This window comes from Mastacembelus armatus, chromosome 20 (assembly GCF_900324485.2).
Source record: "Mastacembelus armatus chromosome 20, fMasArm1.2, whole genome shotgun sequence".
NCBI classification, from domain to species: Eukaryota; Metazoa; Chordata; class Actinopteri; order Synbranchiformes; family Mastacembelidae; genus Mastacembelus; species Mastacembelus armatus.
The window spans coordinates 5,809,829-5,823,466 of NC_046652.1; the positions used below are offsets into that span (position 1 = coordinate 5,809,829).

A 13,638-nucleotide genomic window follows, 5' to 3' on the forward strand; every position below is an offset into this window, starting at 1 on the left:
TAGGGAGTATTACTGTGTTAACAATTGCATGATGCCTTTGGTATCTCCAGAGGGAGCTGTGTGAAGCTTAATAAACTACCTCCATAACAAAGAACTGAAGACAGCATGACAGCAAAAATAATTAAGAGACTGGAGGTTTAAAAAACATTTATTGTTATTTTCATGTTAACTGTTTAGAGGCATGTATTTCATTCACAAAATAGTAAAACAGTAAAATCAATCAGACAAGAAAAATATATATGTAGTCTTTTTCTTACATTATCAATATATATATATACACAGATTTTAAAATAGCACGTTGTAACAAAAAGAAACCAAAAGTAGCAATAAGCAAGTTATGATAGGCTTCACCTGCACTGTGTACAATACAGACAATACAGATGTAAAATATTTCTTCATTCAATAAAAAACAGAACAACTGAAATTAGACTGAAATGATCGGATCCTCCTTCTGTTTTAACAGGGGTTTTTATGGCTTCATTTGTAAAGTTGAGACAGAACAGAGTAAAGCTAATTCCAAACATGATGCGCTTAGCTATAGTTAAAACCCCATGTCTGTTTAGATGTTGTAATCCATGATAAAACACGTTTTACAGAAGTTAGGAGCCATGCTTTCGAGCATTTATCAGACAGTTATGTATGTACACAGACATAAAAATCTCATGGCAGCACAGAAGCATTTCCCCCAAGACGACACTACAAAAGAACACTCAATTAAGCATTACAAAATACACTCACACACACTTTAGTCTCAAGGTCAAACAACCAGAGAGATGAAGGCAATTTGTAAAACAAGATGACAGGTTCTGTATTTTAGAATCAATGAACGAACCATGCTCATTACAGATGATACTGATTTTTTTTTTTCCTGTTAAAAATTTAGAAAACATCAATACATGATCATAACAAAACCACAGCTTGAATTATGATCTCTAGAAAGTAATTTCATCAACTACTTTGAGTCTGACCAAAGTGTGAAACGGATCCTTATCCACTAGAAGAATAATCCAAACAGGAACAAAAACCGTCCAGTCATCTTTTTGCAAAGAGTAATTATAAACACATTTGGGGCTAAAACAGTCAAACGTGATTGGAGGAATAAAATGTAAACATAAACTCCAAAGAGCAGACTGTTGTTAATGCTGCATCATTTGATGAAGTACCCTCACAGCATTCAGCACAACTGTGACGATTACCAAAAAACACACCATACAACACCACCAACTCACTTGACCCGACAGAAGCAGCTGTAAATCTGTACATCACTGGTGGAATCTAGTGAGTAGGAAGCTTGTCCAGCAACAGTCAGGAAAATGATGCAAGTTGCACATAAATGGCAAAGGTTTTTCAGAAAATGATGGTTCTCTTTCCTGAAAACTGTTATTTTGAAGTCCAGACAAAACATCGTTTGCCTGATTCATGCATGTGTAATGCAACACTATCATCCCTCTGGTACATTGTTAATTCCTCCTTTACTGATTTAGGCAGACACCCTCTGAGTCACATCCCAAATGTTGAAAGCTGACAGGACAGACAATGCCCTATTAACTTTTCCACAAACTGAGGCTCTTTAAGCAGTTCAAGTTCATACCAAGCTGAACTGATTCCAAATTACATACCTAGTAGACAAAGTGAGCGGACATCTATTTTTAAATCGCTTGGGTTCACTTCACTTTCATTTCAAATTAAATCTGAAGTCATTAAAGGAAAATAATGCATATTAATCACATACTATGAAAATATTTTATTCTGAAGAAAGCGGCACCAGCAAATTAGATGAAAGTGAATTGAGCCCTGAGCAGGACGTTTATCAAGTACAGAAAACTCGCCACTGAATGAGGGCAGATAACAGGAGCCTTGCTGCCACTTGCTGGCCAAAACTGGTATTGCAAGGACATGATGACTCACTATAGCAAGTGGGACAGACAAACCTCGTATAAAACATCATGCCACAACAACTGGTAAATAGAATTTGGTTACGATGACATTGGCCAGTGAGGCAAAGATAAAGCTAGGATGTTGTAAACACTTCAGGTTCAACGATCAGAGCTCCTGACCGGTCAGCCCTTATTTGGCAATGAGTGTTGATGTCTCAGTTAACACTGAAGCGCTGAGTTGTAGAAAAAACAGGCTATAGACACTGGGCTAAGAATCACTGATCATCACATAGCATAATTACCTTACTAAAAGAACTGGTAATGCAGGATGCTGCACATTGCACTGTGTTTTGCTTCTCCCAAGTCAAAACCGTCCATTTAAACTGATCAGCCACAGTATTAAAACCACCAGCCTAATATTGTGCAGGTGTCCTTTATGCTCCCAAAACAGCTCTGACCCTCCACCAGATCTCTGAGAGTATGCTCAGATATCTGACATTATCAGCACAGCCTTTATGTCCTGTAACTTGTGAAGAGGTGTCTCCATGGATCTTACTTGTTTTTCCATCACATTTCATGCTCTTCTCCAGGTAAATGACAAGCATGCATTTGGCCATCCACATGATGTGTATGATTCATTGGGCCAGGCCCCCTTCTTCCACTGTTTCATGGTCCAGTTTGGATGCTCATGTCCCCTTTGTATGCAGTTTCAGTGGTGGACAGGGCTCAAAATGGATATGATGGCCAGATTACAGCTACAAATACCCATATGCAGCAAGCTGCAATGCACTGGGACATCTGTGTGTTATTGCCGGAATTAGCTTTTTCAGCAATTTCAGCTCTTCTGTGGGATCAGACCAGAAGGGCTAGTTTTTTCTCTTTGCATTCAGAGCCTTGGGTACAAATGACCCTGTCACTGGTTCGCCGTTTTATCCTTCCTTGACCTTCTGGTAGATATGAATCAATTCATACTGGACCTGCTGTTTTGCAGGTCACAATTCAGTCCTTGCCAAAGTTTCTAAGATCCTTACACTTGCCCATTATTTTTTCCTGCTTCCAGATGTGACTGTTCATTTGTTGCTAATATAGCCCACAACTTGAGAGGTGCCATTGCAGAGATAATTAATATTACTCTTTTCAACCACCAGTGGTTTTAGTGTTACAGCTGATCAGTGTAAGTGTCACGTTATAACACAGGACTCTTTTAACTTCAGTTAGCTCTTTAAAAACACTGCCATTTCATCTGCTGATCACTCAGACACACAATACACCATAAATCACATGATCCAAAATGTGTTAAATGCCTGGGTTGCTTTTTGAGCATGATAAACGTTATTTGATGGACATCAAAGTGCAAATGCGCCATCTTGTGCTCTGTTATCCAAAACACCATCCAAAACCCAAATGCAATCTTCCCAGCTTTGAGCTGGTTCAGTCCACTAAAACATGCAATAGATTCCTCTGAAATATAGTCCAGGTTTTAGTGCAAAAACCACTTTCTCAAAAGATGCTCCAACTTCATGAGTTAAACATTACTGACAAAAGAGTCACACTGGTAAACTGATCCATCTCCATGTACATGTGGTGTACATTCACAGAAAAATGTTCAAAAAACCCAAACTGCTCCATCTTGTCACCCACTCTTCATTCCAGCTTTGTGCCTAGTAAATAAGTTAATGAGTCCTGGTGCAGCCAGAAAGCTTTTGGCACAAAAAGGTTTTCTCACTAGACACCAAAAGTAGTTGTGATTCCCTCCAATATTCTTGAATTTCAATTGAACTGAATCATCAATAAATGCTGCAGCTGTGAGAAAAAAACTAAGCAATACAAGAAAAATATATATATAGCTCAATGTGTGATAAACAGCAAGTGAATGTGTTGGTGTGAGAGAACAAGCTTGTAAATCAGAAGTCCAGCAAAGGCAGGTGCAGGATTTGCTTATGACACTGCATGTGAAAAATGCCAATTCCATAGACGCATTACTGCGTCGTGATGGGCAAAAGGAACACAATTCCATAGTTACTCTGAATGGGGCTTGATGGTTTTGGGGTTGCACTGGGAGACTTGCCATGGTGACAAAATAAATTGTTGCGCAGCTTAAGGCATTGTATTAGATGACTGAGGAGTTTCTCCTGTGGTAGAGAAAAAAGAAGAAATAAACAAAAGGTAATTAGCTGAATTACTCTTGATTGCACTGAAAATTTACATAATTGTGCAATGCAATACTGAAAATCTGACTTCTGTACATATAAAAGTCAGAGTTGTCCTCAAATCGTCTGACTGACATGTTTTACTTGGTCTTAGTGTGGCTCTATTTATTAAAATTTAAATGTTAAGGCTGTTAAATTATTCTAGTATTTCACAAAAAATGTCCATATATATGCAAAAATGACTGCCTACACTGATCAGTCTCCAACCTGGATTAACTTATCCATTTGTGCCATATAACCCGGTTGTAACATATAGCTGCGCACAGTTACATTTCTCTTTCATTACGACATAACATATGACCTGAATATTTATTGAAACCGTTGTCCCAAAGGCTTAGAACAAACAATACATTTTTACAGAGTCTGAAGTTTGCAAGATTCAACTGTGCATACGTGAGATCTTTTGTGCAACAACAAGCTTTTGTGCAACATTCTTAACAAATATTCAGGCTACCTAGTGCAGCATTGTGTCTCGCTGTTGTGACTTTTAATCAGTTTTGAACAACAGTCTATGACACAGACTAACTCAATCTGAGTTGGAGAGTGACAGATATTAATCACAGTTATTCAGTCTCGATCACTATCAGGTTTTGCTTTAGCAAACACTACAACAAAGCCAGCACTCCCTTTTCCTCGCTTAACCGCATTAGGCAATAAGAGAAATGTGTTACATCATGTGGCGAGCTGTACACAGAAAGACTGACTCAAAAACAAATCCAACATGACTGACATGGTGAGAGGAAAGTCTCAGAAAGAGAAAATAAGTCAGGCTCAAGAAGAGCCTTCCAGTAAAGGTGGGGAATATTAAACAAATGTTTCCAACCCAATTATGCACAATAAAAGTAACATAAAGATCATGATGTTAGTATTGCCCGAATGTAAAGAAATGTAATCTAATAAATATTTAGAAGAATATTTCATTGGTCAAGAACTGACAGAGGAAATTATGGTTTCATTTAAAAAAAAAAAAAAAAAGTGCCATGCGATTCATATTTTACTCAGACTCATGCTGCCCTAACCGTGACTGGAGGCAAATCATTGTTGGTTTTAATCTTTGTATAGTGACTGTAGAAAATACTTTTAAGGTATTAAGGTATTGCAGTCCTAGTTTCAACAGTTTACTAAAATGCTCAAATACCAAAAGAATGTGTCGAAATTACCTTTCAATTACTACACTATTGTGATCAAGTATACATACATAGAGTATGTTCTCTATGGTTCCATAGCTTCAGCTAAAACTAAACTAACAAGTACAAGCAGCTTATTAAAGCCTTTAACCATGATCAGAAGGCACATGTGGCTTCCCTTCTGTTCCCATTGTAGTGGATAAGATCTCTGGCATCCTTTCTCATAGATTAAGCTTACCCATAACATCATTACCAACAGAAGATTGCTTTCTTTGGTCTAAAAAGGCACAGACCTGGATTACCTTGTCAGTTCTGTTGGACTTAATATTCACTGTTACAATGGAAAGGAAAGTTTCTTTATTTCCTGCCCAACAAAAGCCCTAGTCCCCTTACTGGAAGTTCAGTACCTGATTCAGTTTTTGATAGTCTGTTCTTTTATAGGATGATGTTTTTAACAATATATGCATGAATTTTGAAAAGCGTCGCCTGGTCTGGAGGAAGCATGTCTTTTCTCTTGTGGTTATTGACCCCCACCGTATCATCCGATGTGAGAAACACCTGTAGCAAAGCTGCTACTCCAAGAATTAGTTTTCTTAATGTTTAACTTTTTCTTCCCCTTCAAAGCTTTCATCCAAAATATCTCCAACCCATGGGTCATTGCTCACCCTTGCTTAATGAAATCCACTAGGTCAAAAAACCTGGTCCTTCTTTTGTACTGATTTGGATTTCTTATGTTTGATTTCTTTCTTTCAGTTTACTCAACATTGTTCACAGTCTTTTAACATCCTTTCAGGTACAAAGCATACCTGTTTGACACTTTCCTATCCTCTGCCTTTATCTTGACATTCAGAAGCTTTGTTACGGGCTGTGGTGATAGTAGTGTCATTGGAAAAGCGTCCTAGTTTCCCTGTGACCTTCATCTGGTTACTTGTGTTCTAAACTATAAACAAGTTTCCGGGGTCTTTTGTTCTGATATGCAGCAGGTAGAAGAACCTATCTTGTGAACTAACACTCTTATTCTCAGTGCACTGTTCAAAATCCACTATGAGTGAGTTGTAGCCAAGTGGTTCTTCTGAAAATGTCAGAACGCCTCCCTGTAGGAGTTGTGATACATTTTGCTGGCTGACTAGCATATCATGCTCATTTTGATACTGCATTATTTTGCAAATGCACCAGACATGAGTCCATGCTGTAACTGGTCTAGAGGTGCTCTATGACGCAAAGCTTTCTGTTAAACATTAGTAGTCTGAGCTGGTTGCTGTGTGCATACATTTGCAGGAAAATTCCATTGGAATTTCTCATCACCTTCATCTTTAACAGTGCAAGTGTCCTTTAAACCTGCTCTGGTCTTGATGCTTGTACATGCAATCCTGTACACCTTTGTTATTTCCCTAAAACTTTATCTTGGCTTCTGATGCAGCAACTTTGGCTTCCAGCTCCATCTGCTCTTTGCACGAGTTTAAGCAGGCCTCTTCCATTTAAATTTCTTGTGTTTGCTTTAGCAGCACATGCTAAGAGCATGTTAGAATTTCACACATCTGTTCATAAAGCAACTAATCCTCTTCTTTATCTTCAAAAAGAGGGAGTTTTTGTGCATTAAGGAAGTCTCTAAAGACCTCCACAATGATAAACAGTATTCCTTCAACTGTGCATTTACTTTACTCTGTCTTACCCTCAAATTCCTTTTTACAAGTAAACTGGAATAGCTTTCCTTTTTTTGGTCTATTTAATCCTTATACTGTGTTTGTTGAGGGCTGTGGCATATTTTTATGGCTGTTGGAAGCAGCTACCATTTTCTATAGCGACACTAACATACACACACAAACAGTCCTCTTCTGATTTGAACACAACAGCTAATCGACTAATCTACTGAAACAGTTTAAACATCACCACTGCATCTTAATTGTTTGACAGTTTCACACTTAATTAGAATGTTGCTATTGATCTGATTTTACATTATATCCTCACATACACCTCTCTGTTTAACCATCAACTAATTACTGGCCCTGATTTAAGCCTGCTAAATAAAATCACTGAGCTGTTTAGCAAACCAAAAAATAAAACATGAACAATTACCAATTACTTGATAATGGCTCTAACACTTGGGTTTACCTGGTTAGGACTCACTCTCCATGGAGATTGTAATGGTTTCACTTTCAGCTGTAAAAACAAATATAAAATTGTATAAAATGTGATAGACTCCAAAACAGTGAGTTGGTAATGGTAATTCTGTCTGCAAAATATTATCCCCAGTGGAGCTCACCTGATTTGAAGGTGTTATTAACCAGATGGTCTCCGATGTTGTTGGCATGCTGTTCATTGCTGAGGAGGCGATTCTGTGACTCACTGAGCGGGCTCACAGAGATGTCAGCAGCACTGAAAATAAAAAAGCTAAATGAACTCAACTTCCAAAACATAAATCCTTGTCAGAGTCCAGTCTTAAATTATATGTCTTTCATTATACTAAGACTAATCACCTTTTATTGGGCTCAGAATGCAGGCTCACTGTTGCCTGCTCTGCATCAGCATTAACCAGTCGTGTGGGAAATGTCAGACCATCTCCCTGGCTGTATGAAACATAAAGGAAAGTGAAAATTAGGTGCAGTCAACCCACAGAGCAAAAAACCACATCTGGGCTAGTTTTCAATGAAAAGATAAGCTAATAGTTAAAAGGAGAGATTCACTTCAACTCTTACTTTAGCATACAAATATCTGTCAGACATGTTAAAAACAAGGGTTTTTCTTTTTGGGTTTACAACAAGTTACCAAATACTGTGATGCACACGCAACCACATAATGTTTAGGCACAAACCAAACAATCCCTGTGATACAAACCCAAAATTTAGCAAAAATTTTGTACCACTGACAGCACACCTAGTCCCTCTATGTCTAATCTCCTCAGTTTTAAATTTGTAATCCCTACCTGGTGAAGATGGGCAGCAGCCAGTACTTCTTCTGGTCTCCAAAGACCTGAGAGATATTCTTCCGGAAACCCAAAGAGAATCCGTTTTTATCAGAACCTGTCCTAAAGACTGGTGCTCTAAACGCCTCTGCAGAGAGGAAGCAACATAGTAAGTTAAGAATGGTCAGAGAATACAAATACTGAGATTACTAAACAAACAAACCAAAAACTGCAATCTCAACATGACAAGAAAAATGACAGAATGAAGAGTGTGTGACAACAGTGAACATTCAGCTTTTAAAATTGAAAAAGGTAGCATTGTTTTAATATTAGCTGCAGAGAAATGTTCACTTTTTGAACTGGTCAAATAACAGCAGACATTGGTTAATGTGTTACCTATAGTGGACCTGTTCTTCCCCACAAGCCACAGGTGGTAGCTGAAAAGGGACAGAATACTGATGCAGAACATGGCCGCCACAAAAAAAAGAAACAACACATGGAATTTGGCGTGAGTGTCTGGCAGCTCATTCTGGGGAAGAGATTGGAAAAGAGGAGAGCGAGAGACGAATCAATAACAAATTCACATTTACAGGATATTTATAAAAAGACAGAAATAGAGGGGACAAAGTAAAAAAGAAAGAGGAACAGAGAATTCAGAAGAGTCGTGATGTCAATGCATGCACATCACAACAAAACCCATGGTAACGATGGCGAGGCACAGCAACACTAAAGGCTTTGGAGGATGGCTGGGTTACCTTTGGACAGTTCTCTGCCGATTTCCTCCGGCAAAGCTTTAGTACAAACAGAAACAAGACTGGTTAGCAAAACCAGGAGAGAACAGGCAGGAGGGGAGGCAGAGCACTTAGAAATCAGGAGGCAAATACAGGTCATGGCCAAGTTGGGTAATGGGGAAAAACATGAAAGAAAGAGAGTGAGTGAATGTAAAAAGCTTGCACAGAATGGAGTATACACTGGGCTAAAAAGCAGAGATGAGAGGAATTCAAAGTGGAACAGCTACATGAGAAAAAGAAAAGAGAAGGACAGAGGTGCTTATGGCCACATGAGTGATGTGACTGATGGTTGTGATAGCGGAGAGAGAGAGAGACAGAAAAGAGACCGAGAACAATGATCCAGTGTGTAATAACAGAAGGGGAAACACAGGGAGGGTCAGAGGGTGAAGGGTGAGAGAGAACAGAGAAAACAGAGAAACAGCACAACTCAGCACAAGGGAGCTCAGCACCATGCACAACCAGCTCAGAGGATGCTCCTCCAGCCTTCAACATGCAAGCAAATCTGCATCCTCTGTATCACTAATTCACATTTACACCATGCTGAGTAGACTGCGTAGCGAGGAATACCCTACATCATTACTCACTGTCCAGAATTTTATGAAATACTGCAGCACAGTGGCTGCAATGAACAAACAGTACACCAGCGAGTAGGCCAAGAAGAGGATGAAAAACTTGTAGTTGGAGAATCCTACACAGTTGTTCACCCTGCAGAAACAAAAAAACACAAAGATGTAACATCTGACGTCTTCTGAATACAAATCTTATCAAACTTTAAAAACATAAAGGCTTTGCCCCACTGGTAAGGTAACATTAAGCAAATTCAAATTTTTTTGTTTTGTTTTATTGTTTAACATTTACACAAAAAACTCAAGACAATATGCACAAGTATTTGTAGCTGAGCAACTGCAGGCTATCAGAATGATCCATTTGTACTCTTAGTCGCATGAAGCAGCTAAAGAGATGGAAAATGTAAGAATACAATGTGAGATTGTTGTGTATCTCTTGTTAAGCAGGTCTTACATACCAAGGGCAATGGTGGTCCATTTTTAGCACACACCTGCCAGATATAGAAAGATAATAGAAAAGAAAGATTAAAAAATTCAGTTTAAAAGATGGAATTTTTTTGATAAGGTAAGCAAATGTTTGTATTAAATAAATAGGCTTTTCTTACATGTCACATGCAGAGCAGTGATGACACCTGTCAGGCTTGATAACTTGACAGCGGTCACAATAACGGATTGCTGCATCATGTTAACACAACAACAAATCATTAATACTGAACAGTTGGTTCTGACCCACAGGTGCAAATAGGAAGAAACACAAATTCACACATTCACATCTGGACATACCTCCAGCTCCTGTGCGGGTGTACAGAGGCAGGCTGCTGGCTGCTTGGGACAGGATCTCTTGCTGGGAATCTGGCCTCTCCTCCTTTTCATAAAGCTCCTTCTCAGCCTTTGGCAGGCAGTACTGTAGAGAAACGTGGAGCATACAGATTTTCTTTTGAAAAAATGCATTCATCAAATTGACTTTATGGCAACAGGGTCTTACACAAACACGTGCAGTGTGTTTGTTTTGGATAATCAGGTTACTGTACCTCTTTGGAAGGGTTAGCAGGCTTGGTGAAGATGGTCTTCCAATAAGACCATACAAACATTATGAAAGAGAGGTGGAAGAAGATCAGGTAGACAACTGCAGGGAAAAACTAAGTGTCAGGACCAACACATACACAGACTGTTATGTGCACAGACGTAAGGCAGATTAGCAGACGCCAACATAAGGAAATGCTATGACATGGATTAAAAGAGGAAATACTGTACATCTATACACCTTTTAATTAATGAGAGAGGAAAGATAAGGCTGAATGGGGAGGAACTGCTCTGCTTTAAGTAGACCAACATCAGCACTTTAAAAGAGCACATTTTCTGTGCCAGATAGTTTCAGCTAAGTCTACAGAGCATATTTCACATGACCAAACAGAGATTAGCTCAATAAATAGCAAACTGGCATAGATCAGTTTTACAATGCATTAAAATAAACCTTCTTCTGATTCCCTAGGACACTTACTCTGCTCTCCAATACTGGTGATGGTAACTGTAAGAGACAAAACAGAAAAATATGAGACAATCCACCAACCATTTAAACCAAAACACAGGCATTAACAGCAAAATGATGATTTTTGGAAAGATGAAAAGGATGCTTTATAAAGACTAATAAGCTTAATGTCAAAATTGGCTGTGTATGGGAACAAAAATTGCTTCTGTTTTGCTTGCTTGTGCAGTCAACTACCGTGTCTCCTCTTTTTTACTGTTATATGTACGTGCATATATCTCCCTCCATCTTAAAAACCCTTGACTCTGTACCACAGTGCACTGCAGTTTATCAGAGGAGATAAATTCCTCTCTCACCACTGCATTTTATATAAAACTGTGCAATGACTCTCCTTAACCACTGTACAGTAAATTTAAACTGTACCAAAATCTCCTATGTGTTTCCCAAAACCAGAGGACAAGTTTAACAAATTATATTCTTCTCAACCTTATGTTACTAGACCCTCTCACCACAGGCTCATTCTTCTGCAGTACTAAAGCTTTAGATATAGTCATACAGCTGTTCTCTGCAGCTTACATTTTTCCGAGCACACTAAGAGACTTCTCACCGACCTTGTGAAGACACTTTTTTATCAACTGTTGGGTTTAACTTTCAGTAAATATTCAAAACTTGGGCTGATGGCTGAGAAGGGGGTAAAGTTTTAAATCCAAGCTTCAATGAAAACTGTACAGACTCCACTTCTGAGGAAGACTGCGTGATATGATCAAAAGCTCGAGAACTGCTACTAAATGGACTTTGTGGTGAAGCCGTTTTGTCAATCCCAGTTTCCAGGATCAAGAATAAACCTTCAGAATCACCTGATTTTCATTTAGGTTTGTTTTGACACAGACAGAAATATCAAAATCTCTTATTCATCCCCACACGGAAGCTGATGGATCCCTTTAAGGTTGCAAGCCACTAATCTAATCACCTCTGACTGGGTTCCCTAATGGGTGGGTCCACTGATCTATTTAAGTGTGTGCAATTTGCATATCACACTTAGATACAAACACATCTATAATGAGGAAACAGGCAACCTTGGCATGAAAAAGTTTGTGAAACCCTTAAATCATGAATTACACACCATTAACAGGTAAAACATGGCAATAACAGCAGCCGGGTTCTCATTTTAACTCAAACAAAGACAAAGCCACAGTAACTTCATGAATAAGTTACCTATTTAAAGCTGTCACTTATCTGCTCAGCCATCAAATGCTATTTAGTTGGTGTTTTGACTCCATTCAAAAAACCCCAGAGACGAGACAGGCAGCGATATAAACTGAACTATAAAAGTTCATCTTGGACCCAAACACATGTCTCCTTAAAATAAAACAGCCAAAAGCGACGGCAGCTGCCGGATAATGAGCTGTATCTGGGTTTGGAGGAGCCGGCCAACACCATTGTTGAGCTTCCTGCTGGCCAGCTCAGGGACAACACGGGCGGCTAAACGCTTTAAAGAGCTAACACACGGCGGCAGGACGTCTACTTACATATACACAGCTCCACCACATAAGCATAATACGACCAGCACACAACTAGGGCGATAAAAATCACAGGTATCCACGCCAGACCCCTTTGACAGCATCTCAGCACTTGTGTGGGCGCCATCTTTCTCCCTCTAGTGGGGAGAAGGGCGTGTCTCAGTGTGACGTCACCTGAACCAAAGGAGGTGGTCCGGGATAAAAAGGGACAGGATTAAGACTAAATTATATACAAAACTCAGTGGAGCAGAATTAAACATCAGTTTGAGATATTAAACAGTGTAATAATAGAAAACTGCATACAAACGTACTACAAATGGGTGACAGATGAAAGACCTGACCCCCTATCTGTGAGGGGATATGCATAGACGGATCATGAGATATCGGGCCCCTGGGGACAGACGTGTAAAAGGCCCCTATATATCTCCTACGTTCGTGTCTTCCTGTTGTTGCGTTGTCTCTTTGTAGTTTCGTGTCTTTTTTAGCAATCTCTTCATAGTCACGTTGCTCCTATACTGTGGTTTCCTCCCACAGTCCAAAAACATGTATGTCAGGTTGATTGGTGACTCTAAATTGCCCATAGGAGTGAGTGTGAGTGTGTGAGGTTGTTTGTCTCTATGTGGCCCTGTGATGGACTGGTGACCTGTCCAGGACGACAAGCAGTGGTATCTGGTCTAATTGCATTAATGGGACAGGAGAAATCAATCTCCATTGTCCATGTGAAATTACACTAAAGAAAGCAGATGATGCAGTCTGAGAGCTGCTGGTAGCAGAGAGGTGGGTGAGGGAGTAGAAGGACCCTCTACATGTTGATGGATGTGGTGAAAGAAAGCTTTGTGGTGGTCAGTGGTACTGAAGTGATGGGAGTTCAGTGGGTCCTGTGCTGAACCTGTTGAAGAGCACGTCCATCTTTCTTGGCTCTGCTCAGGTTTCCATTAGTCTGACTACCACTAACCTTGAAACCTGGGAGCTTTTTCAGAACAGACCATACATTCCTCACATAGTTTTGCTGGAAGTTGTTTTCCAACTTCCTCCTGTAAGTGTCTTTGCTCTCCCTCAGTCTCACTTTAAGTTCCCTCTGCATGTTTTTATTGTAGACGTCAGTTTTGCTGGAAGTTGTTTTCCAACTTCCTCCTGTAAGTGTCTTTGCTCTCCCTCA

At 39.4% G+C, this 13,638-nt stretch overlaps 1 protein-coding gene across 1 annotated transcript; it reads right to left on the reverse strand.

The window, feature by feature from the left end:
- Positions 1 to 130: 130 nt before the first annotated feature.
- LOC113121526 (palmitoyltransferase ZDHHC20-like) lies at positions 131 to 12,619 on the reverse strand. Its single transcript, XM_026292103.1, has 13 exons — positions 12,489 to 12,619; positions 10,975 to 11,001; positions 10,505 to 10,599; positions 10,257 to 10,377; positions 10,079 to 10,148; positions 9,932 to 9,964; positions 9,492 to 9,612; positions 8,513 to 8,645; positions 8,138 to 8,264; positions 7,692 to 7,781; positions 7,478 to 7,590; positions 7,327 to 7,374; positions 131 to 4,009 (listed from the first exon to the last, which is right to left on the reverse strand). The coding sequence occupies exons 1-12, from the start codon at positions 12,604 to 12,606 to the stop codon at positions 7,331 to 7,333; spliced, it is 1,092 nt and encodes a 363-aa protein (XP_026147888.1). The 5' UTR covers positions 12,607 to 12,619; the 3' UTR covers positions 131 to 4,009; positions 7,327 to 7,330.
- Positions 12,620 to 13,638: the final 1,019 nt, after the last annotated feature.

Bases quoted from the DNA above. Each gene is read 5' to 3' on its own strand.
- LOC113121526 (XM_026292103.1), bottom strand. From the start codon at position 12,606: ATGGCGCCCACACAAGTGCTGAGATGCTGTCAAAGGGGTCTGGCGTGG. The intron at 10,600-10,974 runs GTAAGTGTCCTA...TTTTCCCTGCAG, and splicing joins CACCAGTATTGGAGAGCAGA to TTGTCTACCTGATCTTCTTC. The intron at 10,149-10,256 runs GTATGTCCAGAT...AACATGATGCAG, and splicing joins CACCCGCACAGGAGCTGGAG to CAATCCGTTATTGTGACCGC.